At 50.0% G+C, this 25,700-nt stretch overlaps 3 protein-coding genes across 3 annotated transcripts; 1 reads left to right on the top strand and 2 right to left on the bottom strand.

The window, feature by feature from the left end:
- The first annotated feature begins 70 nt into the window (after positions 1 to 70).
- On the top strand, positions 71 to 12,180 carry CEP41 (centrosomal protein 41). The gene is made up of 11 exons (XM_075512831.1): positions 71 to 163; positions 747 to 810; positions 1,915 to 1,962; positions 6,168 to 6,229; positions 7,338 to 7,407; positions 7,873 to 8,014; positions 9,634 to 9,785; positions 10,106 to 10,173; positions 10,997 to 11,111; positions 11,305 to 11,520; positions 11,983 to 12,180. Exons 1-11 carry the CDS (start codon positions 131 to 133, stop codon positions 12,129 to 12,131), a joined length of 1,119 nt encoding a protein of 372 aa, XP_075368946.1. The 5' UTR covers positions 71 to 130; the 3' UTR covers positions 12,132 to 12,180.
- Positions 12,181 to 16,034: 3,854 nt separating this feature from the next.
- LOC142404542 (carboxypeptidase A1-like) lies at positions 16,035 to 19,235 on the bottom strand. The gene is made up of 11 exons (XM_075491506.1): positions 19,111 to 19,235; positions 18,861 to 18,942; positions 18,497 to 18,631; positions 18,309 to 18,410; positions 18,072 to 18,173; positions 17,888 to 17,989; positions 17,640 to 17,750; positions 17,309 to 17,399; positions 16,732 to 16,931; positions 16,367 to 16,451; positions 16,035 to 16,222 (listed from the first exon to the last, which is right to left on the bottom strand). Exons 1-11 carry the CDS (start codon positions 19,233 to 19,235, stop codon positions 16,035 to 16,037), a joined length of 1,323 nt encoding a protein of 440 aa, XP_075347621.1.
- Positions 19,236 to 20,040: 805 nt separating this feature from the next.
- Positions 20,041 to 24,021, bottom strand: LOC142404723 (carboxypeptidase A1-like). The gene is given in 11 exon segments (XM_075491723.1): positions 20,041 to 20,228; positions 20,314 to 20,386; positions 20,388 to 20,399; positions 20,716 to 20,915; positions 21,064 to 21,154; positions 21,385 to 21,495; positions 21,635 to 21,736; positions 21,812 to 21,913; positions 22,997 to 23,049; positions 23,442 to 23,618; positions 23,871 to 24,021. Coding segments are annotated over 11 exon segments (1,260 nt in total).
- Between the last annotated feature and the right edge of the window lie 1,679 nt (positions 24,022 to 25,700).

Here is a 25,700-nt window from a genome sequence, read left to right as displayed (position 1 = left end):
TACGCGGCGTCTGATTGGCCGCGGGCGCGACGGGCCGCCAATCGGGGCGGGAGTTGTTGCGGGGTGGGACGCCAGAACCGGAGGGCGGGTGGGCAGGCGGGAGTGAGGGAAGGAGGGGAGCGGCGGGAAGATGTCGAGCAGGAGGAGTGTCGGGGACCCGGAGGTGGGATGAGGGGCGCTTCGCCTCGCCGTCACCCTCCCGCTGGCGGGCGGGGAACGGGGGGGACTCGGGGAGCCGGGCCGGAGAGCGGCGGCGGCGGCGGCGGCGGCCTCCTCCTCCTCTCCTGAGGGAGGCAGCCGGGGGTGGCTGATGGGGCGCAGGATCCCCAGCGGCCGGGGCGTCCTGAGGGGCTGCGGGATGTGGGGACCGATTCGGCGGGGTGCCCGGAGTGCTCTGCGGGGGCTCTCGGGGGCCTCAGTGGGCCGGTGCAGCCTCCAGAGGCGTAGTTCGGGGCGGGGGTAAGGATTCCCGGTGTGCTCGGGGTGGAGAGAGAAAAGGAGAGAAATTCTCCTTTTGAGGCTTTAAAGTGGCGGTTTGGCAGGGATTTAATATCGAGTTGGAGGTTCAGAGGTCTGTCCTTCTGGCTGAGAGCAGAGGATGTCTGAGAGGGTGCCTGTGATCTCGCTCCTCTTTTTGCTGTCTCTTAGAGCTCTTCAGATTGCCTTTTCTGTTAACGGTTTTTTGCCTTTAAAACAAAGACATGGCTGTACAGTGACTTCCTCTCATCTTTTCCCTTTTAAAACAGTACTTAACTAGGCGCATCCCTCAGAATCCCAGATACCAGCATATAAAAACCCGCCTCGATACTGGTAAGTGAAATCGTCATAGGGTAAAAACACCAAACGTGGATGTAGGATTATACAGAAGTATGCTGAATATCTTAACTGCCTCTGTGTCCTGAGCTGCTTTACCCCGGATACTGTGTGGCTATGTCAGAACTCGCATTGCAGTTATGATGTCTCTCACCTTATTATGTCATGCTCAGTGGTGACAGTTCCCATAAAAATTACCAGTCTTGGAGTTTCTGTGGGGGGGCTTTTCTTGTATAAACTAGTATCTTGATAAGGATGTAATAAAAATAATTATTTGGAGAAGGTCTTTTGGCCTTTTTTTTTGTTGTTAAAACAGTGGAATTGTATCCAGTAACACCTGCCTATAGTATCCACGCAAAAACATTGGGGAAGGGCCAGTGTGGTCACAGTTGCGCTTGAAGCGGCGTGTCGGAGGCAGGGTTTGAATACCGAGGTCCTGATTTCAGCTCCCTTTGAGAGAGGGCTGTAACATACTGAGTTTTAGGTAGTGACTTTCTGAAGGTGATGACTCTGTTCTCCAAAGCATCATCAAAACAACGTACTCTTCTGAGTAGAGAGGGCTTGGTGTGCAGCTTGTAAATGGGAAGGGTGCTACGAGGCTGGGGTTTTTTGGAATATCGCCGTTCTGACTAGCAGGGTGTGGATACTTCTGTACCCCTTACTGAAAATCCTGTAATATAAAATTTGGGTGCGTTCTGTAGAAGAACTGAAACAGCGTTGTGGGTATATGTCGAAGATGTGAGCTCCTGCTGGTCATGAACACTTGCAGTGACTTCCTCTATCCAGTATGGAGGCTTTAACCTATGGAGCACTGCCTGTTCCCAGAGGTGGTTGGCAGCTGGGGTCCTGCAAGTCCTTTGACTGACTTTGCTGTTTAGCTCGGCCTTCCTTGTGAGAGAAAAGCGCTAAGAGAAAACTTGTGGTCTTTTTCATTTATGGCTGCCTTGTATTGTCATGGTGAACGAAGATCTACCACAAATGTTTGTTATCATAGTCTGATCTTTTCCTTCAAAAAAATTAAGATTTAAGCCTTAATAGCACTGAAGAAAAACACTAATAAAAAAATTGTAACAAACTGATGGGTGTTTGGTTTTGTTACAGGGAACAGTTTGACAAAATACACTGAGAAGTTGGAAGAGATCAAAAGAAGTGAGTATCTGGAGAGGAGCAGAATGTAACTTGCAGTGGGTTAGTTCAAAGCCGAAAGAGTATCGAGGAGCAGGGGTTGAATCCCAGGCCCTCCGTTTGCTTGGAAATCTGCACTCCACTGATTCCCCCAGCCGTTTACAGGAATGAACTGTAGAAACACGCAGCAGCAGGATACAAAGGTGCTTCTACCTTGATTCTTTGCTGGGCACCTTCCACTTTATCCTGCGCCTTATTTCTCTGGCTCTCGTTGTGCTTTGCAGATTTAACTTAAGAAACCAGGCAGGCAGGTCTAGGAGTCTTTCCAGATTCTTCTTTGTGCTATTTTTGTTACTGAATGGAAGCCAGACAGGAAGAAGTTCTCTGGATTAAGAAAACTTGACTAGACTCATCTGAGAAGATTCAGAAAACTGCTTCTGAGACTTTATTTCACTTTTAGGTAACAAAATGATTGAACTTGAGATCTTTTACCTTTGTATCATTTTAGCATACTTAGATTTCTATCAGAATACTCCAAGATAGGAAAAAGGCAAGCTCATTCCTGTGTAACTCATTGATTTCACCAGAACTAAACACTGATGTTTTGAAGACTTTGGGGTGTTTAGGCTAATGAAAGCCTAACTGATTTTTATTTCAGCCTGTTTTCCTGCTGGAAATAGGTGCTTTTAAAAAATTCTTACTAATAAAGCTAATGTTTTACTACTTTATTTTCAGCTACTGTCCGCATTCTTTTCAGAGAGAGAGACAGGAAAGCTATTAAACCCGAAAGCTGCGTTTATTAACATGAAAGACAAATTCTCCCCATTAATGAGGATTAATTAGGATTTTGAATGTTCAGTTTTAGTTCTTAGACCCACTTGCTGTGTTTCTAAGATGGTAACATTCAGATTATAAGGGCGGTCACTTATCTGTCACATAAATGTATTTGTGCTTGGCTTCATGTGAAATGGTCCTTTGTTGCTGGTTTGTTTGTTTGGTGTTTTTTTTTTTTTTTAAACACCACGGGTCTTTGGGGAAAATCAAAAGAGAAGTGACCTTGCTTTCCAAAATCCTGTCTTGACTGTCTAAGATTTCAGTGCTTAACACTGGATTGCCATCGCTTTTTATCTGTGCTGAAAATCTTGTTGTATGGGTCTGTTTGGTTTTCAATCTCTGCTGTGAATCGATTTCATTTCATGTAGGAGTTCTTTTGTTTAATCGTGGTTCTGGAATCCAGTAGAAACTTTCTCATTATATTTGTGCTGAATAGACACCTTGTGTTCCCAGGCCGTTTAGAAACTTCTCCCCCTTGATTTCTCATGGATAGATGACACTGTTTGGACACAACTTTAAATACCCAGTACAGGCAACTCTCTGTCTCTTGTGTAATGTGAGACAGTGGGACCTAATACCGCGAGCCTGCTGTGGAACCAAAAATGATAAGAGAGCTGGAACCACAGTGATTTGTCCTTTGGAGGACTGACTTGAGGAGACACCAAGTCTCTTCCCTTTCTCTGCTGTTGCTTCAGTCATTGCTGAAGCCCCGAGGACCACATCCTCGAATACCCAATAATTACAGCTTCAGACCAGTTCACTGAAGCAAAAAATGTCAGAAAATTCAAATGGACCTTCTAGGACAGAACCAGGTACGTCATGTTGCTTTTGTAGTCGGAAGCAGCGCTTCTTCTGAACTTTCTGATAACTACTGGGAGGCTCGTGCAAGCATTCAGATTGGTTTGCTCCAGGTCAGGCTTTGCAATAACAGTTTTGTTTTGGTTTTTTCTTGTTGATAGAAATAATTTTGGGTGGTAAAGGCAAGATCTAGGTCATAAAGGCATGTTGCGGAGTAAATAATCCGTGCTTGAGGTGGGAGGAAACCATCCAGCAGCTGTATCGTATGAGCACTGTGACAACGGTTCTGCTTTGCCAGTGTTTATGTACATCCAGCACTTCATAAGCTTTGCTGCTTTTATTTGTCCTTCTAAATTAAGTTTATTTCTTGCTCTTCACATGACTGAAGGGCTCTTTTCGTCCATGACTGGGGAGTTTTAATCATTTGGACATGGGCTACGCGTGTGTGTTGTGTTGGGCAGGTGAAATGGGCTGTATAAAAGATAATTGTTGCTGTTATTTCCGAGTTATAAAGGGAGGCTTTAGCAACCTGAGCTTGAGGCTTGAAACCAGGTGGTTTTGCAAGAACCGTGAGAGTCATTTTCATGTTAATTGACATTCTGAAATCTAGTTTATGCGTGGGTCTTGTACTTCAGACCTATGGTTTGGAAGCTGCAGTGCACTGGGATATTTTGGATGGGCTCCTTTTTTCTGAGGCAAGTTGTTTAGTAGCAAGTAGGCACTTGCTTTGCAGCTTAATAAACATTATATAGGGTAGGATGTTGAATTTGGGAACTCTGCTTGCTATGAATGCTGAAAATTAATTGGCCTACCTTTGCAGGAAGTGTATTTAAGAGGAAAGGATAGGAATAAAAAAAAACCACCTAGAGATGAAAGCTCACAATATCTCTTCTTGTGTCGGTTCTGCTACCATAATGTGCCCGTTGACTGTGTACGGGGAGAATCTTGTCCGAGCAGAACATCTGTCAGGAAGCGCGTGATCACCTCTTGTATTGGGAAGAGACCTCAGCCTCCAGCGTTCGTGTGGCTCCTTCTCTAAACACATGTCAGCTTGAGAGTTTCCATAAGCTCATTTTGCAGTAATTTTTTGTGTGGTGGTTACAGGAATATGGATTGGAGCCCTTCCCCCTTCTCTCCCATCTTCCCTTGCTTAAGCTATGGAGCATTCAGCAGATGGTTTTAGAGGATTTAGAATTGCTTAACTGGCTGGATTTGATAAAGGTCCTATTCTCCGTTGTTAGCCCTCTTAGCTGAACAGCTGGAGAGAGACCGGTTTGGAATATCCTCCAACAGTTACTAAAACAGGTAGAAAGATGCAAAGGATTTTTCTTTTTTTAAAAATAAAAATCTGTGACTTCAGAGGTGCAGCCTAGTAAGGGAGGAGGAAGAAAAAGGAGGAGCAATTTTATTTTTTGAGAGAGCTTGGATTCATTAGAGCATGGCTTCAAGAGCTGCACGCAGAACTTCGTTACAGCTGCAGTGCCTGACACAGGAGGAATTTTGTTCATCTTCTTTGCCTTTCCCTGCCAGTGCAGGATTGATCTGTTTTGGGTTTTTTGTTTTTTGTTTGTTCCCCCCCCTCCCCCGCCCCCACTGTCTCCTTTCTAGCTGTAAATTTCCTAAAGGATGCAGCTTCCGTTACTTCCCGTGGGAGGCTATTTCATATCAAGATGTTCCTACTGATACTTGTCTTAGCTTCTCTCTCCTACTACATACACCCTTTTGTTTCACACTAGAAGGCTTCTCTCTTCCTGGTGTTTACGCATCTCGAGTATCCGTATGCAATCAGACTTCCATCCTTGTCACCACTTACTTAGCACTGTTAATCTCTGCTCTGGTTGTTTGCCAGTCATTCCGACAGACTGCTCAGTTTTCTTGCTGCCTAAGCTTTGTCTTCAGGCTTAAGACTCAATTAGTCCAGTTTCTCCGTAGCAATTATGTGTGCTTCAAGCCGGTATCCATGCCGATCTGCTGTTCAGTTTTCTGCGTTAAACACCTTCTGTCAGTTATCCTTTCCTTTAGACAGCCGTATTAGCAAATTGTAGGAATCGGAATGTAATTGTCGGATAAAGTAAGAAAACCTGGAGCATTTTAATCGGTAAGATTAAAGCTACATGTTTAGCTTAGTATTTGGAAAGACGTAGTCTGAGATACAGTGTCCCTGTGCTCTGAGACTGCTGTAACTTACACAAATTAAAAATTCAGGTAAATTAAATCTTTTGGTTTAAGAGGCTTTGTGACTGTAGCGGGCTTCAAAGAACAGCAGGCAAGGTGATAAATTCATGAAACTGCTTCCCTCCCCCAGCAAGAACAGAAAACACAAAGTAATACAGATTTGAGTCTAAAAGCAACTAAACCTGCCTTCTCCACTTTAATCGTATCTGGACAAGATCTCTCTTTATAACTGGTATTACTTTTCACAAAGTCTTTAGCTTTGCCGCTCCGATCCTTCAGCGCAAGCTTAGCGCCCAGAAATCCTGCCTTGTTGGAGAAGCGAGTCTAAGAGAATAGCTGGGACTAAGCATATCGCCTGTTATTTGCAAAAGCTGGGAATTAACTGAAAATTTACATTGTCCTCTTCTGTTTTGTTTTTGAAGATTACAGATATAAAAAGGATGAGCTGTTTAAAAGACTGAAAGTGACGACTTTTGCCCAGTTGGTATGTATAGTTCCCTCTCTGGCCTCTGAAAGTTATCTTTTGTGAACAGCATTTTTGCTTTGTCTAAAGCCTTTTATGTAGTTATGTAGCTTCAGTGTGTAATTCTTCTGTTTTGGCTTCTTCCTGCCCTCATAGATTTCCCTTAATAAAAGCAAACCATCCAGGCCAATGCTTTCAGAGTAGTCAAACGCTTTTAGTTGCAAATTGAAGTTTGTAGTGACTGTCTTTGAAATTTGTTCCCTATTTTTTTTTTCCCATTAACTTAAGAGGATCTTCAAGCCTCTTACAAAAGAAAAGGGCTATGTAAAGTAGTATTCAAATCTGATCTCATCGAGCTTTGTGTCAAGTAGTCACAGCCTGAAGCCCTCCCTAACAGTGGGTTTAACTGCAGAAGATGGGAAGGTTGTGACTTCAAGGCGTTCTGCGTTTTTTTAAATTAAAAAGTAATGAATCAAAATACTAAAAAATGGAAAATCTGATCAGTAAATAAAGAGCTGTGTGTTGCTTTTATGTAGGTTCAAGAAAATTAGTAAAAACTAGACAAAGACAAGCTTTCTTCTAAGGAGAGAAGGAAAGGGAAGGTTAAACTTGCAGATATTGGAGGAGTGGGTTTCTGCAGACTCATGTCTTTAGTTCCACTGGATTGTTAAGACCAATCCTGTGACTCTCACTGGTGCAATGAACTGATTTAGTATGTGAATATCTCAGGTCTGCTCTCGCAGACCAATTAACCATGTGCGATTTCAGCCAGTGTAGTGTATGCTCTAAAATGTTTCGGTTGCAGCCAGTGACTGGACTTCATAAATATCAGAAAACATTCTGGTATTTGATGTTGCCAGCACAGCATATCTGACTTTTCTTTATTCTGAGGTTGAGTGTTCTTTTTTTTTTTTTTTTTTTCCTACAACTTTCGTTTAATAAAAGGACTCGCTTGCAGTACAGGCATCATATATGCACCTATATGTGACCTTGAAGTCCGGTAGAAGTTGCATTGAGTTAAATGTGTTTTGGCTTGAGGATTGTTTTTCCTTAAGCTGATCCCCACTGTCTTTCATTGACACCAGTGCATGCGTGTCAAGGTATCATTGCTTGCTTTTGTTTCCTGCAGGTCATCCAGGTTGCCTCTCTTTCTGATGAAACCTTAGAAGTGACAAATGAGGAGATCCACAAGTTGGAAGGTAACAATATTTATTGTAAGCACAAAGAGAAGGAGCTGTAGGTCGCTGTCACATGGTGAACTGTGTCCTGACAGACATAGCTGACTACTCAGCAAGTCTTTTAATCAGGGTGAAAAAAATAACTTAGCCTGTGGCCTGCAGCCATTCCACTTTTGGGATGCTCCTAAAACAGAAAGGCTTGCAAATAAGAAAGGCCTCATGCTGCCAAGTTTATTGTAGTCACTCAGTAGATATCATGCATCAAGAATTACATTTTTATTGAATTGTTAAAATGAGATCTTGAGCCTGTAAAAATCATATGGCTCTCTATTATTTTTAGTATGAGGCTCTCGGTACGTCATTCTTAGAAGAGGATGAAGATAAAGCTGTCTTTGAGATGCACTTTCTTCTAAGAATAGAAGCTGGGCTTAAAGCCTGTTTATTTCCTGCAGGATTTTAACTCTTCATACCCTGTTCTCTCCCCAGATGGTGATTCTGCTGCTCGAGATGCAGATGCTGAACTCACGGCAGGGACAAATGGGAAAGGAAGCCCCGATGGGACACCTAGTCCAGTTCTGTTCATAAACAACACAGGAGCTGGGGAATCCTATCGGTCCACGCTGCAGAGGTGCCTGATAATAATACACAATTTTCTTCCTGTCTTAGCAGATAATTATTTTCACCCAGCTAGTTATTTTAAATTGCTATTAAGTGGCTTTATATTGTATTTATCACTAAAGCCTGATTTTGCAGGTCCGGGGATGTGAGTGAGAGAGAGGTGTTGGCAGGTTTTACTGTCTGAATGAGTTTGGTTTGAGGCTGTAACCCAACACTGTTGCCACCTGATGGGTTGTCTAAATGGCTGACAAGGAAATATGTGTGTGGGATTTGATCCAGGTCCCTGGGTTCAAGAATCCATGTTATAAACTGCTCTCTGGTAAACTCAGTAATGTGCCTTCCTGATGATCTTAACAGATTGTCCCGTGATTGATAATAAGAGTCCAATTTCCAAATCCACTACATCGCTAGTCAAGGTCAGAGATAACAGGTACAGATACCAGGTACCAGATACACTGTAAGAGGAAGCTTTGTCTCAGCCCTTCCCTGGCTATACCTATGCAAATGTTAACAGAAGAGTTGAGACGCTAGCCTGACAGGCTTGGCCATTGCATATCAAAGCCATCAATTTACAGAATCACAGAATTGTATAGGTTGGAAAAGACCTTTAAGATCATCAAGTCCAACCGTAAACCTAACACTACCAAGACCACCACTACACCATGTCCCTAAGCACCTCATCCAAACGTCCTTTAAATACCTCCAGGGATGGCGACTCAACCACTTCCCTGGGCAGCCTGTTCCAATGCTTGACCACCCTTTCAGTGAAGTAAAATTTCCTAAGATCCAGTCTAAACCTCCCCTGGCGCAACTTGAGGCCATTTCCTCTCGTCCTATCACTTGTTACCTGGGAGAAGAGACCGACCCCACCTCTCTACACCCTCCTTTCAGGCAGTTGTAGAGAGCGATGAGGTCTCCCCTCAGCCTCCTTTTCTCCAGGCTGAACAACCCCAGGTCCCTCAGCCGCTCCCCATCAGCCTTGTGCTCCAGACCCTTCCCCAGCTCCGTTGCCCTTCTCTGGACACGCTCCAGCCCCTCAATGTCTCTCTTGGAGTGAGGAAACTGAACACAGCATTCGAGGTGCGGCCTCACCAGTGCTGAGTACAGGGGGACAATCACTTCTCTAGTCCTGCTGGCCACACTATTTAGTGGTCACAACTTAGTGACCACTAAGATTATCTGGAGGTTTCTGTTCATGTCCTGTATCCAATCTAGTGATGAAATGGGAAACCTCTGCATAGCTCTGCTTGGAGATGACTGACAGTTATTTAGTGTGTCTGACTTGCTGAGATCTCCATGTTGGCAGCTTCTTAGAATTATTCTCCCTTACCTCAAAGTCACTTAGGATGTAAAACACCTGGACTTGACTGATCCAGAAGAGTATGGTATGTTCACATAGCAAGGCTGTATTCTGTTTATTTTTTTATATTTATAACAATAAAATCAGTCTCTTATGATGTACTGGGAAGCCTGAAACATACTCTCTCCACTTTCATGTGGTGTCTGGCTGTACTGGAACGTTAAATGGGCTATTGGAACAGTTGATGGAAAAGCGCTCTGACCTGGTGAAGAGGTATGGAAGTGTTCAGAGTGAGAGCTTGCACCATAACCTCCTCTTTCCTCTTGTAGTGTGATAAGTGGTGTTGGTGAACTGGATATAGAAAAGGATGCTCCAAAGAAAGCAGACGCTCAGGCTAAAGACATGCCTTATCCCGACTGCCCCTTCCTGCTTTTGGATGTACGAGACCGAGATGCATACGACCAGTGTCACATTGTTGGAGGTGAGAAGGCCAGAATCCCACAGCAGCCTAGTGGGGTCGTGTATTCAGCTCTTTGTGTCGTATTCTGGCTGGCTTCATTTTTTTCCTCCAAGATGGGAGATCACTTGGGTGCAGAATGCTCTCGGCACTCATCCAGTACACCCGTCTTTCCTGGAAAGGGATGAGGGGACCGAGCTGATGTTAATTCCTTATTCAGTGGGTTTTCAAGTCTGTTGAACCCTAACAAGTCTGTGTCAGTTGTATTCCAGGTTGTGTGACGGTTGGTGTTCAGCCGCTGTATGATTTTTTTCTCTCTTTTTTTTTTTTTTTCTCCTCTGCAGCTTATTCTTATCCTATTGCAATGCTGTCTAGAACGATGAACCCATATACAAATAGTATTCTGGAATATGTATCCTTTACGTATAAAGTGCTGGAATAAAAAAACCAAAAAGGAAATCGAGGGGATGTTGGTGGGGGCTTCCAAAACCAATTGGAGCTATAGCAGTCGCTGTGACCGGGACAGTGCTTAACCAACAAAATCTGGGGATTTCAAGGAGGATGGGAGGGGAGGTCCTTTACGCTCGCTGTGATTACCTGGTGCGGCTCCACTGCCACCATCAGATGCTGGATTCTAGTTCCTCAAGGCTGTAACACCTCTTGACTCCAGTGGGAGCTGCCTGAATTTGGCATTTCTTGCAATTTTGGCTGCTGGAAGGCAAAGCCATACTTGGGCACCTGTCCCCTGCCGTTGCTGGAGTGCTGGGCTTCTTGAGGGATATATTCATCAAATCCTTTGGCTTCCTCTCAGCACCTTGATGGGGATTGGTTTTTCGCTGGAGGACAGAAAGAGGATTATTAGCTAGGAGTAGGCTGATAATTTCCCAGGATGTTAGCTTGTGAGGGCTGCAGGGGAGAGGGGAGGTTGTAAATGAAGGTGCTTCTTGCTATTGCCTGTTACTAACCAATCTTCAAAACAGTGGTGGACACTTGCTGCAGGGGCTGCGCTCCAGTGGGGATTAGGCTGTGTCCTTCCACCGTCTGGCAAGCCCCAGCTGCTGAGAAGTCAGTTTTAAAGCACCGGTGAAAGGAAGGCATTCCTGCCTGATGCTCACAAATCAAGTAGGGAGTCTCTTAGTCTCCAGTCCCATTTGTTTGTGTCCCTTCTTCTTTCTAAAAGGTATTAATGATCACCGTAAGTTTACAAATTAATCCTTAGCTCTTCTACCTATCAGAAAAATGCACATGGAAAAATTATTATTTTGTATGACAATGATGAGAGGTTAGCCAGCCAGGCTGCGACAACCATGTGTGAGAGGGGCTTTGAGAACTTGTTCATGTTATCTGGAGGTAAGTGGGGATGGGCAGGGCTCCCTGAGATCGCAGGTGGGTAGATCGAGAGCAGAGAGCAAGGGTTGCGTGAGCTGGAGATTGGAAAGAGCTGGATATTCAGCTCTGTCAAGTGTTTTACTTGTGACTGGTAAAAGCAGTGATCTCATCTTAGCTAGTGGTCGCTGATAACGTGTGATCTGTATGTCTGCAGGCCTGAAGGTCCTTGCACAGAAGATCCCGGAAGGACTGGTCACCGGCTCACTCCCTGTGTCCTGCCAGGTGGCAACTCCCACTGGATCTGCCCGAAAAAAGACCTCTCCCAAAGTGCCCCCTGCATGTGCTGAGAATAAATGGAGATTTTCTGCAGATGATCTACAAAAGATAAAGCACTACCTGGAAGAAGAGCACATTCCTTCAGACACTGCCAGTAAGACTCCAGGACAAATGCTGCAGCCACTTTCTGTAGCTCTTGAGCCTGCCCTGCAGCAGTTCTCTGCTTTGCTGTGTTCTCTCCATGAGATTGCTCAGAGAGGGAGAATTTTTTTCCAAACTGACTGAGAAAATCCGCCAAAACCTGTACTATGCCAATCCCAGAGGACTTAAATCTTATATAGCTACACGATGGCAAAATCCTGGGCCTGCTGAGGGTGGGCATATACCATTCTGCCCACTATATTTAAATGTCTTTAGGTTTTACTGGTGATTAGTAGGTTCTTCAAATTCTTAGGCCTGCACAGCTAGAGACTGCCCAGAACCCCGCACTGAATTATTCATGGGTCTCTATGTTTATAGTGAGAGCTGGAGAGCCAGTGAGGGGCAAGAGATCATTTGTGTGTCCTTGTGCTCCATTACACACACGGCTTCTGATCTTTGGGGTTTTTTTCCACAGGCCGTCTTAGCCGTGGTTCTTCAGGCCGCGATTCCAAGCTGACAACCGTGAGGAGCAGCCCCAGTCTCCTCAGCTCTGCTGGCAACGTGGGATCCCTCACCTCCCGCTCGGTCAGCAGGAGCAGCCTCCAGAACAGGCCGTGGAAATAAGCAGCGGTGTCTTCTTCCACTGAATAAATGAATGTCCAGGTTCTGGGAACCCTGAGCAGTGCAGCCGGTTTGTCGTTTTAGGAATCTGCAGAGAAAAGCAGCGGTGGTATATAAATGGCAGCTCGGGTAAGGCTGGGGGAGCTGGAACGTTTTGTAGAAGCAGGAACGGTATCACTTTGGCAAGGCTGACTTTTAGGCGCAGTGTCAGGACAGAGTTGATATAACTGATTTTGTAGGGGAGAGAGGAAACCGGTAGTAAAGCCTGTGACCAGTAGAAACAGTTCTACAAAGCTTGTAGTTCAGACAAATGAATTTGTGTCTGTAACAAATACTCCCCCTGTGCTGTGCCTGGAACTGCAGACTGTGCAAACAGGAGAACACATGTGAAGGTGAATGGGCCAGAAATCATCTGTGAGCAAAAACCTTGGTGTTTTGTAGCAGAGATACAGACATTCGGCAACTTGCCAAAATGTTGGAGAGAGGATTCCCTAAGTTGTTTTTTATATATAATTTATGTTAATGGACAGAACTATTTGTAATAAAGTTGTTTTTGGAAATAATGCCCAGCGTGGCACTGTAACCTGACAGTCCTGTTTACTCATGGACAGATTGTGAAACAGTTCTGTATTTTTAAAGGTGAGCTGGAGGCGAAAACTGTGTTTTCCCTCTTTTCTCCCTTATTGTCTGGATGGTTTGGCTTCTAACTGTGCTTTTTCTGCTTTGTTCTTGTCATGGTTACAGAGAGCTACTGTGTGGTGGTTTTGGTTTTAAATGAGAGAGTGAGGCTGCCAGATGTGCTGAGCAGGGTTTTAGCTGACATGTCATAGGGCAGAATCATCTGCTGTGCCCCTCTTGGTGTGCAGGCAGAGTGTCTCCTTAGTTCCACTGTACACCGGTGGTTTGCTCCTTTTCCGACTTGCCAGAGCAGGTTGCTGGTCACTGGAGCTGCAGAAAACTGTGACGTACGTGGAGGAGCCAGTCACTGTTCTGCTGACAAGGCTGACTTCCCTAACCATCGTACAGGCAGGCGCGAGTCAAGGTTAGGAAGCAGAACGTCATTTTTGCTTCATAAAATGCTTTTGTGATGCTTGGAGGCAAACTGCATTCTTCAGTGGAGCAGCAAAGAGCTCTGCAGTTCCAGTGCCAGGCTGGAAATTTACTCCCAGCTACGCCTTTGCCAGTGTTTTTGGAGTAGCTTCTTTAAGGTTAGGGTTGCTGAAGGGAAATTTTCTTCTGCCCTCTTACCAGGGTCCCTAAAACCTAGCAGGGACCATGAATCTGGTAACTGAACAGGACATGAAGATTTCGTAGAAAACGAGTATCACAGCTTTCATGAAATTGGTGTTTACACTATACCAGTATTGGCTGGGTGACCTAGAAATCACCTGAAACTACCCCGAGACAAAGCAGAGTTGCCTACTAGAGACATCGTAGGTGGTTACGGAGAGATGCTGCTCTCTAGCCTTTAACTACAGTATTGCTCAGCTTGGTCCGGCTTTGGGTCCTTGATCTTGTGGGTTTTGTGCATGGCTTTTTGGGTTTCAGTGGGGTTTTTTCCCCCTTTTTGAAGTAGACAAGTAATCTTCAACAGACCCCAAAATTCAGCAGTGGTGCACATCATCAGGCGGTAATTCTGGTGAAAGGGTAAGGTGAGAGAAATTGCATATAATTTCCAGTTTGGCAGTTTAAGTCTCAACATCCCTGAGCATGTTTATCGTGTTCATTGTGTCTCCATGAGTCTTAAATTAGAGGAGTGCTGATCCAGGGACTGGCAGTCTCATTCTGATGAGAGCCGTAACCTCAGTCCTCTCCAGAAAAGAGCGAGGTGATCAGCACAAACCTCTGATGCTGTGTAGGGATCCCCCAGAGGGAGAATAAGGGGAGAAATCAAGGGGGATAGGGCAGAGCCAGCATTTAAAATGTACTGAGCAAAGTAATTCAAAGAGCTGAATGCCCTTGTGTGTTCAAATACACATCTATATTTTTATGTGTAACAAAATCTGATTACAGGGGGGTAACTTAAAGCTCCCAGCTTCCCAAAGAAGCCCTTGGACACTTTAAGTTGTACAAACCAGCTCTAATTGTACAAACTGTCCTTCCAACCCATCTGCTAAGGATCGCACACGTCCTGGGTTTCCATAGGGAGTGTGTGTATGTACATATGTGCTATAAGAGTTGGGCTGGTCAAGTATGAAGATCAAAAAATTAAAGATCTTATTTCAGCCCATCCTTAGGAAGCTGGTTGCCTCTCACCATCTTACTAACTGCTCTGCTTTCTTACGTTCCTACCCGATCACAATTCTGGAAGATTTTTTGTTGGCATTTTTATTTTGAACGAAGTAGCTTGTCCTCCTAGGTCAGACCACTTGGCTTTCTGTGGAACGGCAGCATTACTTCCTGAGAGAAAAGCGTTTGTTTAAATGGTCTGAGCCCAAAGCGGGAGCCGCAAGAACCTGGTTCTTGTCCGCACTCTTCTTCACTCGCAGCCTTGGGAACCTGACTCGCCTCTTGAAGCTTTAGTTACTGAGTGGCGATGCTATTAGGAGGCCCAATAAAATAAATAAAAGCTAAATAAAGAAGCATCGCAGAAATGCCACGTTTAGCTTTGAACATATAACGTGGCTCACACAGCTGCCTAGTCTGATCTTAATGTCCTGAGTCCGCTGCTCCTTCCTGCTCTGTTACAGCATCTCCATTTTCATGTCATCATGAAATAAAAACATTGAACAAAGCGGCATCTCCTGCATAATTCAGTTGGTAGCTTGCCTAGGCTGGTTGGCTGAAAAATGATACTACCTGATTGATTTAGCTGAACGTTCACAGGAGAGGTGAGAGCCAAGAGAACCATTTATTACGTACTTGAAAGACAGGGACCGGTACAGCACGCAGGGTCCCACCGGTGTGCGAGTAGGAGAATCTTTCGGCTTCGTGAGTGCTTGGAAGTGTATAAAATGCATCTGTCTGAAAACAGAGATGAGAGTAGTGGTCGTTGTGTTGGCTTAAAGTCCTGATTTTGCTATCCAGCTGCCGGAGACAGATCCAAAATCCCTGGCTGCTCTGGGCTGCATGAAAACCTCCTTCTGAAATGGACGGACAAAACTAGTCCGAGCTGTTTGAGATCCTCCAAATCCAGGGCATCAAGGGAAGAACTGAATGTACTTTCCTGTCGTCTTGGTGGATTTCTATGTTTTTGGCCTCTTGACTTGGTATAGTTTGGAGGATAGGGTCAAACTCTATAGAGTCTGGGAGTTTTAATTGTTTAATTTAATAAAAAGTAAATGGCACCATACGGCTGAGTACTTCTTTTCAGGTTGAGCTTTGACAGCTAACGGAGAGCATGGAGCAGCGCCTGCAGAAGCTGGGAGGTGGCAAGGGCTTGGCTCCCCCTCCCCGTGGGACCGCGGCAGGTGAGGAGGGACCTTTCTACCAGCGCTGCAAGTTGATGTTCAACCACGAAAATACACAGAATAAATCACACTAACCCAATTGTCTCATGTCCCAGAGCCACTCTGGCCCCTGGGAGGGCTGGGGAGGGTGGGGACCCCTCCTGCCAGCACAGCTGCGGTGTCCGAGGTCTCTGCTTGCCCAGTAAGTGTCAGACTGAACCTCTTCCCCTTCCATCCTCTGCCAGAGCAGAGGGAAAACAAGCACCTTCCTTTTGTGTCCCGCTATTTTCACGGCCCTTTAATCCCCTTTTCAGGCCACTGGGCCAGCGCGCGCCGTTTATGTTGGCTGCCACCGTGTGCACCCGCAGGAGGGCCGAGTCAGTCTCCGAAAAGCCTTTTCGCTGTGACTTGGAAAAAGGGAAAACAACAAAAGGCATTTCTCGTCCTTCACGTTTCTTTATTGCGTTCTTTTCCCTCCCCACAGCTAATTCAACCACCACTCGGCCCCCGATCCCGGTTAGTAGAGATGGTTCCGCGCATGCAGCATGATGACCTTCAGCGCCAGCCACGTCTCCTGGGCGGTCGGGACGATCTGTTTGGCGGGGAGCAGGAATCCGTAGCGCCCCGTGTCCCGCAGCTCGAAAGTGAAGGAGTACTTAATGCCCTGATTGTACGTCCAGTCGATGGTTCCTCCGCTCGCTTGATCTGAGTGGGGGAAACAACGGGAGGGATGCGAAACGTTAGTCGCTCTGCGTCGTACGGGTGTTTCACGGGACCTGTTGTCTAAGCCAAGGTGTGAGTGATGATTTTGGTTTATTTTGGGGGAACCACTGCTGCCCCGTTACTTACAGATGGTGGTGATGATGCTGCCATACTTGTAGTTAGTGCCGTACAGAGAAGACAGAGCTGCGACCGCCTTCTCGGAAATCTGGTGCTGGGAATACACAGAAGAGAGAAAGATGAGCTAGAAAAGGGGAAAGCCTGTGGGATACAGCCTGCAGGAGAGGTTTTTTGCTCGTGCCGCAGGCAAAAAGGACACCAAAGCTCAGTAGCCTTGGCCTGGGGGAGTCCCCAGGGGCTGGCAGAGGAGCCAGGGCTTCTTCCCAGTTTGCTAATACCCCCTCCACAGTGCATGATGGAGGTTGCTCCTCCTTGGAGGAGGAGAGCGGCCTCGCATCATCCCAGCCCCCTTCAACCCTCCACGTCAGCCCTACCAGTTCCTTCTGGTCAGGCACGGGGGTGGTGGTGTAGCCGTAGGGGTAGAGCAGGAGTTGGGAGTAGCTATGGATGGAGACGAAAGCCTTGATGTTCCCGTGGTTCTTCACAAAGTCCACGATGGCCTTCACCTCGGGCTCCGAGTTGGCGTAGGGTCCGTGGTACGTCTCCGAGCAGGGGTTTCTGCTGGCCCCGGGCCCTGTGGAGAAGTGAAAACACAGTGGACATGTTTGGTGGCAGTTGGGTGGCTCAGAGAGTCACAGGGGCAAAGGGCCTTTTCCGTCTCCAAGCCCAAGAGCTTTTCCCACCCCTCAGCTGCTCGGTGGCCAGCAAGGAACGCTCTTGGGGCTCCTCCTAGACATTTGTATGATGGGTTTCATGTGCGGTCCCCACTGTGCTGGTCACTAGGGGACACCAAAGGCCTGGTGGAGCCCAAACCCACGTCTCTGCCAAGGAGAGCACATCTCATCTCTTCCCCAGGGGACATCAGTGGATCTTTCTGAGCCAGAAATGGCCTCAAAGCCTCTACCTGGAGGGTGGAAACCTCCCCCCCAGGGTGAATGGAAGAGCTCTGACCTCCGAAACCTGCGTCCCAGTTGCGGTTGGGGTCCACACCGACGCAAGTGGAACCCGGGTGCCTGGACCTGGTCTTGCGCCACATGCGGTTCTGGAAGGGCAGAGCTGTCTCAGCTGGTGTCCAAGGCTGGAGCTCCACCAGCCTCCAGCAGACAGGGGGCTGTCATCTGGGGTGTCTAACGGGTCATGGTGGTCCCCTTCCCACCCCATGGAAATGTAGACAAGGAGGATTTGAGCTTTCAGAGGCCTCCATGTGCAGCACCCCAGTCCTGCTCCCCAGCCCCATCCAGCATGGCCGTAGGAGCCAGGGAGAGGAAAGCCGGGACGGTACCTGCGTTTGGGTGAAGACGAAGCCGTCTGGGTTGGTGACGATCTCCAGGAAGATGTCCATCTTGTCCAGGACAGAGGCCAGACCTTCATCATTCTCATGATCCAGGACAATCTAGAAAGGACGGTGGTTTGGGGCTCCCTGGCACTGCTGGAGCGGCATCCCCTCCGTGGGGTCAGCCACCCAGCACGGTGGCTGCAGGACTTTGTGGCCCTTCGGGGGCGTAAGACGTGTCCGGGAGGTGCCCGTACCTTCTTGGCGAACCAGATGCCGCTGGCCTGCGTCACCCATTCGCGGGAGTGGATGCCGGTGTCGATCCAGACAGCCGGGCGGTTCGTTCCTCCTTTGCTGAACTGGAAGAGCAGAGGGGTGGGGTTGGCTTTGCCCTTGGCCCTGCTCCCTGTTCCAGTCACCCCGTGAACCCCAAATCCTCACCCTGAGCACGTAGAGGGGGCGGTTCTCTGTCGACCGGCCGATCTCGAGCTTGCTGACCAGGTTAGGGTTTTCGGCCACCAGCAGGTCCATGAAGGCGTAGATCTGGGGGGGAGGGATGGGGGGGGCTCACACCTGGCTCACCCCCTGCCCTTGCTGCACGTGGAGCAAAGGGTGCAGCGAGCAATTCCAGGATACAATTTTCCCCTCCAAAATGCCCCAAATCTTGCATTTGCTCACCTCATCCAGCGTGTGGTAGGTGGCATAGTCAAAGGTGCTGGTGGAGAGCGGCAGCTGGCGGCGGCCACGAAGCATCTCCATCCGCTCATGGTCCACCAGCGCCTGGGGGACACGGGGCAGGATGAGACCTTGTCCCCCACCGCGCTGCGACCCCATGTTTCACCCGTCCCCCCTCCACCACCGCTGACCTGCACGTCCTCGATCACGATGGAGTAGGAGACGCCGTTGGCCTCCAGGTGGGCTTTGAGGGGCTGCAGGCTGGGGAAGGGCACGCGGACATCGACGGGGTGCCCGAGCCCACGGGGTGCCAGCCAGAAATCCAGCTGGAGGGGGAGAAAGCGAGATGGGGGGGTCGGATCCAGCCTCGGGCTGCCCCCCCACCCCGTCCCGCACCAGCCTCTCTTGCTTTTCACCAGCTGGTCCCCACCATCCCACACCCAGCACCCCCCCGAGCTCCATCCCTGCTCTGCAGCGCGGTTTGGGGGGTGCAAAGCAAGGGACGCGGGCCGGGGGGGTGTCCCCAAAAGCCACCCCCACCGCTGTACCCAGTACCTGCAGCTCCTCGAGGTCCTGCAGCTCCTGCACCTTCTGCAGCTCCTCATCGTTGGTGGGGACGATGCGCAGCACCTGGTGCCTGCGGGATCAGGGGGTGCTGGGGGGGTGCGGGGCCAAGCTCCGACCCCCCCGTGGGTTCAGCCTAACCCCCACCCCATCCATCCCCCCACCCTGGGCCTCTGCACTGAGCCTCTGACCGGTGCCACCGTCCCCATCCCAGCCACCCCCCGCCAGCCAGACCCCCTACCCAACAAAAGTCTCGGTGCTGGCGGCTGCTGCCACCAGGGCAGCCAGCAGCAGGAGGACCCTCATTGTCAGCCGACAGAGCCCGTCCCGTGTCCCAACGGCACCCTGGGGCCTCTTAAATCCCATCGGGATGGTGGCCCCCAGCCCGGCCCCCTCAGCTGTCCCCTTTCCCAGGGCCGTGGGAAGGCTCCGGCTGGCACCGGCCAAGGTTGGGCACCGCAGCCCTGCCGTCCCCCCTCTGCAGTGCTCCCGGTCCCCGCCAAACCCGTCCCGGGAACCGGCCAGGGCTGTCAGTGAGTCACATGCCAGCGGGGTGAGAGGCGGGGAGGTGCCAAAATCCCACCGCCCACGGTGCCGGCTGCCGCTCGGAGCTGCGGGGAGGAAAAGAGCAAAATTGGGTCGAGAAGAAGTTGCGAGATGAAGATTTTCGCACTGGGGGCTCGGCGAGAGGGGGACCTGAACCGTGGCCACGTGGGTGGTGATGGTGGTGGGGGAATTGGTTTAAAGTTGGGTGCAGGACAGAGGTTGGAGTGGGTGACGGCCACCCCAGGTGGCAAAAATAGAACAGCAAATGCCTGAAAGCACTTTGCACCCAGCGATGGCCCTGAGGGTGCCCGGTGTCCCTCCTCCCAGCCCCCGGGGAAGGGACGATGGAGCAATGCTGCCCAAAACCCCACAAATTTAGGTTTGGTTGCCCAAAAACCTCCCATCGCCTCCTTCAGGGCTGTTGGGCCCAAAGGGTGGGGACTTGTAGGGACAAAGCCACGAGGGGGGAATAAACACCTGCAGGGCTGGGAATCCTTTCTTGATGGTTTTTTGGGTTTTTTTTTTTTGAAGTCTAGGATGAAGAAGTAAAGGTGCCAGCCTTAAACCATAAAAACTCTCCAGGATTATTTATTGAGATGAGGGAACACCACAGGAGCTGCTGGGTTCAGTACGGACGCTCCAGGACGTGGACCATGATGTCCAGCAGTGCCACCCAGGGCTCGATAGCAGTAGGGATGATCTGGGTGCTGGGTAGGAGGAAGCCGTAGCGCCCCGTGTCCCTCAGCTCAAAGGTGAAGGAATATTTCACCCCGTTGTCGTAGGCCCAGTCAAGGGTGGTGCCATCTGCTATATCTGCAGGGAGAGGAGGGGAGATGTGATCCCAACGCTGGGCATTCGTGGTGGACGTGGCACTGCGGGATGAGGAAGAGACACTCACAGATGGCGTCCACGATGCTGCCGTAGGTGTATTTTGTCCCATACACAGCAGCCAAGTCGCTCACTGCCTTTTTAAGCCAGTTCATTCTGCAAGGGAGAGCCCAAAAGTGGTGAGACCTGGTGGACCAAGACCTTGGGGCAGCAGAAACCCCAGGGCAGCGGGGTCTAGAGCCCAGCATCGTTTCCCATCCCCGCTGCTCTTGCTTTTCCCCAAAACACCCTTAATTTTTGGCAGATGGGAGGTACATCTTGCAATCGTCCTCCCTCCAAGAACCAAGTGATGGCTCAGTGGGCAGGTTGCATCTAATGAGAGGAGCAGGGAGGATCCTGGGATGATCTAACCTGGCTCTTCCATCAAGGCTGGCGCTTGCAGCCCCATGTCTATGTTTTGGGGCCATCTCACCAGTTCCTGGTGGTTGGGTGCAGGTGCTCTCTTGTAGCCGTAGGGGAAAAGCAGTTTCTGGGAGTAGCTGTGGATGGAGATGACCGATCTCACATTCCCATGGCCACAGCTGAAGTCCGCGATGGCTTTCACTTTGCTCTCAGAGTGGGCATAGGGGCTGCAGTAGTTCCCGGAGCAGGGGTCGCTGCCAGAGCCGGAGCCTGGGGCACGGTGGAAGAGGCACCATGCAGAGAGGCCGCCTCAGGGAAGGGTTTCTAGCCCCCCCGGTTTCTCCCCTCTAGCAAGAAGCTTCGATGCTTTGAGGCACGAGCGATGCCCGGTGTGGGGACCTGGTAGCCCGGCTCTCACCTCCAAAACCCGCGTCCCAGTTTTGGTTGGGGTCCCCGCCAACACAGCGGCAGCCGGTATTGATGGACCTCATCTTGCGCCACATGCGGTTCTAGGAGCAGATGGGGGCGAGACCATCACAGGGATGTGAATCTCCCCACCCCTGGGGGACAGATGACACCCTCCTGCCCAAGTATCTCCAGGGATGGGAGGAAGCCACCTCCAACCACTCACCATCCCACATGGGAGGAGACATCCCTCCCCACCCAAAAACTGGCCAGCCACAGTTGCCGGAGCCAGGCACCAGGCCAAGTTCGCCCCCCACAGTGTCCCCACACTCACAGAGCTGTGGGTGAAGGCGAAGCCATCAGGGTTGGTGACGATCTCAGAGAAGATGTCCATGCCGTACAGTATGGTGGTGATGGAGGGGTCCTGGCCATACTCCTCGGTGATCTGCACGGGGAGGGGAGCGGGAGCTGCCTCGGTGCCCCTCGGGGACAAAGGATGTGACCGAGCAGCACTGTGGAGGGGGGAGTGTTAAAAAATGGCTGGGGTAAGAATTGGGGTACCATGTCCCAGGGCATGTGGTTACCTTGTTGGCCACCCAGATGCCGATGGCTTGGGTGATCCATTCCCGTGAGTGGATGCTGGTGTCCAGCCAGATGGCCGGCTGATTCGATCCCCCAGTGCTGAACTGTATGGAGAGAGGGGGATGTCAGCCCCATGCCCTCCCAGGGCTGGGCAAGGTGAAGGTACCACCAGTACCCACCTTCAGCACGTACAGGGGTCTGTTCTTGTAGCTCTCCCCAATCAGGATCTTGCTAACGAGGCTGGGATGATCATCCACCATCATGTCCAGCCAGTCATAGATCTGAAAGGAAGAGTTGCTGGGTCACGAGTCTCACCCTGGCTTTCCTTTTGGTTTTTAGGGTCTCCAGCACCAGATGCAACATGCAGAGCTTCCCTGGAGAAGACCAGGTGCGTGGACCTCTGTGCAAGCAGGGAGGCACACATCGCAAAGGCTTTTGCAAAAGCAGAATGAACAGTGGGGCAAAAAAAAGCTCTGAGATCCCCCAACACCATCACAGCCTCCATCAGCCACCCACTGGGCTCCAAGCACAGGGTTTGACCCCCCAGATGAAGTTGAAGATGTCTTCCAGTGAGGCAGGGAGGTGCCAGGAGAGGCCACGCTGCAGATGGAGGGATGCCCGGTCTCCTGGCTCAGCTAAAACCTCCACCCAAGGAGCAGAGACATGTCCCAGGGGGTCTCGCTGCCACCATGAATGTCACCGCATGGATGCAACCATGGCACGGGCTGAGTGTGAGCCTCCGGCGCTGACGTGGCCCCATCACGGGCCGGGTGGAGGCTGTGAAAGGTCTGCACCAGCTCGGTGGGTTGGAAAGTGCATCAGTTGTTGGAGGTTTGGTGTCAAGAGCAAAAAATGCAGGTTTGGAATAGATGCAACGGGAAAAAGAGCACGTGCCGGCGAGCCCATGGTGGTCTCCATCCTTCCTTTGATCCCAAGAGGTCTCAAAATGTTAGGAAATATCTAATACACAGACATTTCCTAACAGCCTCTGCTCCAGCCCAGCTGGGCTCCCCTGGGGACGGGTGCAGCCCCCGGCAGAGAGGGAAATGCTCTCCTTCCCCAGCAGCAAGGTTTCCCCATCTCAGTCTACAAGGACACGGCCCATTGTTTCCATAAATCTCTTTATTACAGGTTACTCTTAGTAAGTTTAAATATGATTAGTAAAGCAAGTGTATATTACAAGTTGCTACAAAATTACTAGCAGAAAAGCAAGTATATATACATATATATTTATGACTCATTACTTATATGCACACCTAGCTAGCTACCTATAAAATTCAAAATATATCATTCAAATTATTACCGGTGCCATTCATCAAACCGCTCCCAGGAGCAGGGCCAGCTGACGATGGATGAAGTCTTACTTCAAAGACGATGGGCGTGACGGAGCCTGGAGCCAGGCGTTCCTTGCGAGGGTCTGAGGGTTCGCCCAGGGATGTTCACCCAGGGGTAATGCTTGGAGAGAGAGAGGGGGGCTCGTTTTGGGGTAGAAAGCGGTTTATTTTTATGTCTTTGGTGTAGATACATGAGTGGGCGCAGGACAGCAGCTCCCGGAGCAGCCGGTGCTGACTTCTGCTATCTTAGGAGGTCAGTTCGTTATAGTGGTTTCTTTGTTCCGCAGGTTATAGCAGCGTCTTTGTTGTGCGCTTATCTATCACGGCCCCGAGCTCCCTCCCGCGCTTGTCAAGGATGCTCCGGGTTCCCAGGCTGGCAGACATCATCTCGGTCAGTTTTTTAGCAGACATCTTCTAACTGTGGGGTTTTTTTTTCCCCCCATTAAAACCAGGTCGTCTTTCTGGATGCACCGACAGCAGGGTGTGCCGCGGGAAGGTGCCACAGTCGGGGGATCCGTTACGGCTTCATAATGAGGAACCGATGATGTTGGTGAGCTGGTCCTGGCTGGTGGTGCCAGGGTAGAGGTCCTCTTGGAGGCAGGATCATGGCGTCGTTGAGGTGGGAAGGGACCGCAGGAGGTCTGTATCCGACCTTCTGGACAAAGCAAGGTCGGCTCTGGGGGCAGACCAGGTCCCTCCGCGTTGGGCCTTGGAGCCCTCCAAGGATGGAGGCTGCACAGCCCCTCTGGGCGATGTGTCCCACTGCCAGACTGTCCTCCTGGTGTCCTCCTTGCTTCAGTTGATGCCATCGTCTCTCCCATCATGCTTTGTAGTGAAGAGCTTGGCTCCGTTTTCTCACTAACCTCTTCACAGGGATGGGAGGGTCCCTGTTAGGTCCCCCCACCCCAAAGCTGTCTCATCTCCAGGCCAAACCAGCCCATCTCCCTCAGTATCCCATCATGGGATGCATCCTCCTCTTCCTCTTGGTGGCCTCCATCGATCTTGCTCCAGGTCTCTTTGGTGCCAGGGGTCCAAAAACTAGATGCAGTTGTCATCAAGCCACACGCTTTCAAGAAGAGGGCCCAGGTGGCCTCAACACCCGGATGGTTGGATGGAGCTTCAAAGCCACAGGTCTACAATCCCAGCCGAGGCTCCTCAGGCTCTGCAGCTCCTGCGCACCACTTTCCACAAGGTCCCCGCTCCGGTGGCAGCAGGTCGGCCGGATCCAGGAGCCAACTGTGTGCCCTGGGCCCTCCCCATCAGCAGGGTTTTACCAGGGGAGTTTTTATCACCAACCGGAGAACAGGATTTTGGAAGAGTGGGTCAGTTTGGGAAGCAGGTGCCACCAGACGAGGCCATGAGCAAAAGGGATGGGGACACGTGTGAGGAGCACTGGCTGCCCCACGCTTGGGTTTGCTTTCCAAAATGGCTACGCTTAACCCAAAACCAAACCCACGTGGTGCCTCCTAACGCCTCAGCTGCCCCTTCACCTTTCTTTCCCCACCAACAGCCTCGCGTCCTTTGAGTCTGAACTGACATTTTACCCGCTGCGTCAGGTGTGTTTGCTCTCCTGCTAAGCTCACAGAGGATCACAGGACATGGAGATAAACCTGTTAGACTTGCTAATCACTGCAACAGCAGCGGGGATTGCTAATCTCTTGTCCTTCAGTGGCTCCCGTGCATGGCCCTGAGCTGTTCGCTCTTAATCCCCAAGAAATTAGCAGGCTGAGCAACAGAACGAGGGAGGCAGGCTCTTGAGGGACTGCGGACTGGCCCTGCTGGATAAAAGGAGGCGTGCTCCCACCTCTATCCTCCCTCTAACCATGCCCACTGGGCAAATCTGGGAGGGAGAAAAGGAGCAGGACAAATAGATGGGAACACTAGGCCAGGAGACACCCCTCCCACCATCGGTCCGTGACCTGGCAGCGTCCTGAGGCTCATTAAAGGAAATTAAATTCCTTTAATCAGTCTCAGAGCCTGGATTACGCCGCACCAGCCCGTTCTGCCCGCAGAAGCGAGCTCTGTCAGAGCCACCAGGTTTACACAGCAGCAACATGGAGCTGTTATGCACAAAAAAGAAATTCTTTCCTGTCCTCTCCAAACAGCCACTAGACGCTACCGGAGCAGAGCGTAAGGCAGGCTCGTGTAATCCCCCCCAGCTGTAGCTACGCTGCAGTAGCGGAGGAATTAACTTTCCAGATGATCTAGTTTATCATTCAAGTGCTTCAGCAGCTCTGAAGAGTTCACACCACTTTCAGTCCACAAATTTCAGAAATACTTTAGAAAACCTGCACCTTCGCCAGCCTGGGAGCCAGGTTCCGCACTGGTGACAGGGCTGGTTGCGAGGAGGGGGCTGCTGCGTGGGCAGGGAGGTCTGCAGGAGTACAACACACCGCTAAGGGCTAGCGTTGCTCGGAGGAAATGCATTTTGCATTTACTAATAGAGACGGAGCTGCAGAGGGCACAAGGCAGGACAGTTTGCAGCAGTCACGAGCTAGGGGACGAGCATCTCCTCCTTTCCCAGCTCACCTCTCTGCTCTGAGATTTAATCTCCCCTCAGCCTCTGCACTGACACAAGTCCTTCAGCTGACTTCTTGTTTAGCTGGGTGGGAAAAGGCCCTCTCTCTTCATCTCACCGGAGGTCACTCTGACATCTCAATAGCCACCCAAGTGCTCACATTTTCCATCCTTCTCTTGTCACTGTTCCTACTGCGGCTTATTGAGGTGGGTCGCA

This window comes from Mycteria americana, chromosome 1, assembly GCF_035582795.1.
Source record: "Mycteria americana isolate JAX WOST 10 ecotype Jacksonville Zoo and Gardens chromosome 1, USCA_MyAme_1.0, whole genome shotgun sequence".
NCBI classification, from domain to species: domain Eukaryota; kingdom Metazoa; phylum Chordata; class Aves; order Ciconiiformes; family Ciconiidae; genus Mycteria; species Mycteria americana.
This window is presented reverse-complemented; position numbering and strand designations above follow the sequence as displayed.